The 6,134-nt window shown below is 39.3% G+C and overlaps 1 protein-coding gene across 1 annotated transcript; it reads left to right on the plus strand.

Annotated features, from left to right (window-relative positions):
• Positions 1-487: 487 nt before the first annotated feature.
• LOC111882653 (flocculation protein FLO11-like) lies at positions 488-1,495 on the plus strand. The gene has a single exon (XM_023879025.1). It carries the CDS (start codon positions 488-490, stop codon positions 1,493-1,495), a length of 1,008 nt encoding a protein of 335 aa, XP_023734793.1.
• The last annotated feature ends 4,639 nt before the right edge of the window (positions 1,496-6,134 follow it).

The raw sequence follows: 6,134 nt of genomic DNA on the forward strand, positions 1-6,134 counted from the left end.
GTATTCTACTGCGACGTACGACAAGATCAATGAGAGAATCTACTTTCAAAATTTTAATCACAAGGCATCAATCTCAAAAGGCCAATTCTGCTCTCTGTTAGGGCTTGCTGTCGATGCTTCGATTATCTCTCTGGATTTCATCACCACAACTTAGCTGTTTACAATGTTCTATGAAATGGGTTATACTGAGGTACTTACCACTTTCACAAAGTTCAAGAAATCCTGTTTACCTCCACAATGGAATGGGTTACTTACTATTCTTCACAAGGGACTCTCTGAACGGGTCGGTGGGTTTGATGGATCAAACAAGTGTTTCATGACTATTTTGTATGGTCTCTACAATGGAATCAACTTGGATTATGGTTCCTTGATCTGGTCTCAACTGGTGCATAGTTTGAACTCCTCGACCAAACACTCTGAAGTTTCTTGTGGTTGTTTCTGGACCCTTGTCACTCGTCGGGCAATTAAATCTCTCTAGATCCCTGTCATGAAGGATGTCGTGCTTTCTTCTATAGCAACTTTTCACACCAAGAAGATTATTGTTGCTGATCTTACAAAATTTCCTCACATTGGTTCTATTCCTGAAACAATGTATCGATGTGTCTCTACAAAAAGTAAAGTGATGGCTGAGTACCAATTGCTTCCTCCCAAGAATCCACGACAGTTGACTCCTGAAATACAAGCTGCTCTGGATGATGTTGAGAAGCCAATAAAGCAAGGAGAGAAAGCAGATTCCAAGAAGGTGGCAACAGACGGACCTTCTTCCAAGCCAGTTAAATCCAAGAAGCAAAAAGCTGAAAAAGCTGCTTCCTCGGCTCCTGAGAAAGTTAAGAAGATGGCCCAAAGACCAAAGACTCTTTCACCTTCTAGCTCTGGTAATGATGAGGAGCAGTATGTTGAAGATGAAGAGGAAGATCAGCGTGAAGGTTATCTTAGAGGTAATACACCACCTCAGTCTCCAACTCCAGAAGGCACTCTTAATGATTCTATTCCCACTCCTCCACCATCACCACCGAAGACTACTATTCATGTTTCGATTGCCCTAATTCCTCCATCTCCTACAACTCAAACTACTAACATTGTTTCACCACCTCTACCTGTCATCTCAATACCCTTATCTACAACCCCATTACCACCTCCCATTTTTTCCCAAGCAACTGTCACCTTTACACCGATCATCACAACCACAACCGAATCTCTAGTACAAGTCAATACATCTGATGTGGGGGCGAAGACTGAAGATAATCCTAAAGTTACAACTGAGCCTATTTCCCCAACTCATTCCAGTGAATCTGGTCCTGTTGTTGGAGGAACTGATTTTGAGTTCGATTCAACCTACTACAATCCATACAGAATTCCAAGTGATGAAGATGAAGCTGCTCCGGTGACCAAGCAACAATTGAACAGTGTTTATGAAAAGCTAGATACGCTGATTGACTCAACAAAGAAGTATAATGATGTCGTTTTGATAGTGTTCATGGATACATCCCTATAACAATATCATGAGTCCATTGATAAATCCACGGCTGCTATGGATGACTCTACTTCTTTACGCAAAAGAGCAACATCCGATATCAAAGACCTTATTCATGATTCCAAGATTTTCTTAGACTTTCTCAAAGTTCATTCAAATACAACTGCTGCCAAGGTGAATGCCTCAGTTGATTCTCTTTCTCAGTCACTTCAAGGGGAGCAAGTCAAACTTCAAGGGGAGCAAGTCAAGCTTGAGATAGTTTGTTCTAATATTCTAACCGATAAAAAGTCTTTTCTGTCGTCGGTTGATTCTCGATTAGAGAAACTTCAAGCTGATTTGGAATTGGAATGCAAACTACGAGAAGATCTTGCTCAACATACCACTACCGTTGAAGTACAGAAGGTTGAAGTTGCTAAATCAGAACAAGAGATTTCTTTGTTGAAAACCAAGCGTGCGGTTTTTCGAAGCTGTGCTGGTGATGTTCTCAATCTGCTGAACAATGTGGTTCATGCTCATGATTCGATTCTTACTCTTACCATCAGGAATCACCTAACCTCCAAGCTCCTTCCAGCGATTGAACTTTTACATGAGATGAGGGGTGTTTTGGGGAAGATTGTTCTTCCGCAACAACGGGGAGAATGTAGGTCACAAGCTCCTCCTGTTCACCCTACTGTTAAACCGAAGGTGATTGAAAGACCCCAACTTTCGTATTTTTGAAAGACCCAAACTTTCATACTTCACAATATTATTACTCCAAAACATGCTACTTGCATATTCATAAAAGCAATATTTTACATTGATAAAGAGATTACAAGCTAATGGATACAAACCGACTATTACAAAGTGTTATATATTACATAACTACCCAGGATATTGTAATTTATACAAACATAAACTGGAGTAAAAAAGTACTATTACAAACTATTCTAAATCTTTCAACAGTATGTGATCATACTATTTACTTATCACCTGCAATTGTTAAACATTGATAGGGTAAGCGGTGACGCTTAGTGAGTTCAAAAATAGATACAATATAACGTTATGCCATATATATATATATATATATATATATATATATATATATATATATATATATATATATATATATATATATACACATCAATATGGCAGAAGCAAAGAGAAACAACAAAGACATATGTGAAATCATGTGACAAGCGTTCATATCAATCAAATACTTTATTCAAAGATATACTTTTCAATGCTTGATATACATCAATAAAACTTTGGCCCAAATGGCATAGAAGACATACAATTTATGATTAACATCTTGTTAGATTTCAGGCTTATAGTCCTGTCTAACCATTTGCCAATGCCATAGAATAGAAGTCATTCTCTTACGGAGACATGCTCTACATGGCCAGAGGCTACGTACCAGTACCAATGTGAATCTAAGTCCTTTCACTGATCACATGGTCAAAGGTATTACATTTGCTATAAAAATAGTGAATAAAATAACACGGGAAAATAACCCGGAGTAATAACACTGAAAAGCACATAGCACACATAACACATAACATACAATTGTTCCTATATATTGAACTCACCTTAAATTAACCGGGGGTTAAAATAGTAATTTGGACAGCACTTCGGCTTTAAATATGACTTTCTATGTTGAAAACCGGGAGCTTAATTGAAAACCGGGCTCTGCGAAGGTAGGGCTTCAAAACCGAAAAGATAAAATTTCCGGGCTTCTCGGGAACTTCGGGACGTGTTTCGGGTGCTAAATTTGATACCGGGGCTTCGGGGAAAGTCAAAATAGTGAATATATGGAATTAGGGTGAAAAAGTGTCAAATTTTCAAAGTTACCCGGGAAGGCTCGCAGCCTCCCTTTATATAGGGTGAGAGGGTTTGGTCCTTGTGGCTGAGAAGAGTCCACGTCGCTGCTACGAAGCTCAGATCCGGAGGGGAGATGTGGCTCATGCGAGCTTCGGACACGCGACAAGAAGTGCGAGGGCCACAAGGCTGCTGCGAGGCTCGGACGTGGCTTCGTATGCGAGAGGGGGCGGTGGTGGCAAAGAGAGGCTCGGAAATGCGTGCGACACGCGTCGACTTCGGACTGGTCCAATGTCTTGATGACGTAGCAGCTTCGTACGAAGGACGTGGCCGAATCCGGACCACTGATGCGAGATTTCTCGGAAATTGAGCCCCGAACTTCTAAAATCCATAACTTTCGCATACGACGTCGGTTTTTGACGTTCTTTATATGCACGTGTAGCTAAAATTACGCTCTACGACTTTCGTTTAGACTTCGTCGGCTAATTTTAACTTTATTTTTAATATTATTATTTTTAACAGACCGGGACAGGAAAATCCGTTAAAAATTCATAACTTCTTCATCCGACGTCCGTTTTCGTCAAACTTTTTACCGTTGTACTACTAATGACGAGACCTTCTATTCTCGTTTAGGTTGTGTCGGCTAAAAATCACTCGATCTAAAATTCGAGTTTTTAGCTGTCTACTGCTAAGTTGAAACTTCGAAAAATCATAATTTCCTCATACGAAGTCAGATTTTGGCGTTCTTTTTATAGGATTTCTCGGTTTAACGAATACTACGACTTTCGTTTAGATCACTAAGGCTAAAAAGTAGTTTATTAAAAACTCACTTTTTACGTCATTCGGCGCCGTGTCGGTTTTATCGCGGATCTTCGATTGGTCATAACTTTTTCGTTATAACTCGGATTTCGACGAGGTTTTCGGCTACAAGTTTCTAACGAGACTATTTACAACTTTCAATAATAAAATTTTACTTATTTAAAATTTTATATTTTCGCTAAATTTCACTATTTGGCTTTTAATTGGAATCTCATAAGACTTCCAATATTTTCTGAGTGAATCTAAACATAGTTTTACTTCATTTCTAGTAAAAACCATCTGTTAGAACTCAACACTCAATTTCACATAGTATTTCACAATTTTATTCATTACAAAACACGATTTCAAAATGTGTATGTTAAAAATACCTCCTCCTTTTGAGGATTTCATCCCCGAAATTACATCGATTAAAATAAATGGGGATATTTTGCTTTTATCTCATTCTTATTCTCCCAAGTATAGTTTGGGCCTCGATGGTGTTTCCACTTGACAAGCACCAATTCTACTTCTTTATTGCGTAGTTTAGTTGTTCTTTCATTCACGATTTCTTTAGGCTCTTCAACATATCTTATCTTATTATCCAATTTCACCTCGGATAATGGAACTGTCTCATCGTAGATGCTCAAGCATTTGTGCAGATAACTTACATGAAACACATCATGAATACCTGCCAAATCTTCAGGCAATTCTAAGCGGTATGCTTGCTTTCCAATTTTCTGGATGATTTTGAAAGGACCAACAAATCTAGGACTCAACTTTCCTTTCTTCCCAAATCGCATAAGGCCTTTCCATGGGGATACCTTCAGCATCACGAAATCACCCACTTGGAATTCTATAGGTCGTATTCTCTTTTCTGTATAGGACTTCTGTCGATCCTGGGCCGCTTTCATTCTTTCTCGTACGATTTGAATCTTGTCGGTGGTGTCCTGAATCATTTCAGGGCCTCCAAGGATCTTCTGTCCTACATCACGCCAGCATAATGGTGTACGACATTTGCGACCATATAATGCTTCATATGGTGGCATTTTGATTGAAGTGTGGTAACTGTTATTGTATGAAAATTTGACAAGAGGCAAGTATTTATTCCAGTTACCACCGAACTCCAAGACACATGCACGAAGCATATCTTCTACTGTTTGGATTGTTCTTTCCGTCTGACCATCTGTCTGGGGATGATAAGCGGTGCTGAGAGCAACTCGAGATCCTAATTCACATTGCATACTCGCCCAAAAGCGAGAAGTGAAGCGAGTATCGCGATCGGAAATGATCTTTAGTGGCACACCATGTCTTGCAACAATTTCATCCAAGTATACTTGTGCGTATTTCTCCATTGGAGCCGTTTCACACATGGCGAGAAAATGTGCACTCTTAGTCAGGCGGTCGACGATTACCCAAATGCTATCATGCTGTCTAGTAGTCTTTGGCAATTTGGTAATAAAATCCATGGACAGCTCTTCCCATTTCCATATAGGAACACTAAGACTTTCTGGGGTTCCATAAGGCTTTTGGTGCTCTGTTTTGACTTGTAAGCATACTAAGAATTCCTGTACATATCTTCCAATGTCTCTCTTTAATCCAGGCCACCAATAATCAGCTCTTACATCATAGTACATTTTACTTGTACTAGGATGTATTGACAGCTTAGACTTATGAGCTTCATCTAAAATCTTCTGTCTTAATCCACCAATCTTTGGAATCCATAGCCGATTCTTAAATACTTTTAATCCTCGTGGATCATCAAGTAAAACATCAGAATAATGTACCACTCCTTCCTTCTTCACATTTTCTGGCTTTAAGGCCTCAACTTGCCACTTCTCTAGTTCATCAAGAATAGTGAACTTCACCGTAGTGTGAGTAATAGTATAACACATACTATTACGATAAACCTTCCTGCTAAGTGCATCTGCAACCACATTATCCTTTCCAGGATGGTACAAGATTTCGCAGTCGTAGTCTTTGATCAGCTCCATGGCTCATTGTTGTTTCATATTCAGAGTTTGCTGACTGAATATATACTTGAGAATCTTGTGGTCGGTAAACAATTGGC

The sequence above is a fragment of the Lactuca sativa genome, chromosome 2 (genome assembly GCF_002870075.4).
Source record: "Lactuca sativa cultivar Salinas chromosome 2, Lsat_Salinas_v11, whole genome shotgun sequence".
Lineage (NCBI taxonomy): Eukaryota > Viridiplantae > Streptophyta > Magnoliopsida > Asterales > Asteraceae > Lactuca > Lactuca sativa.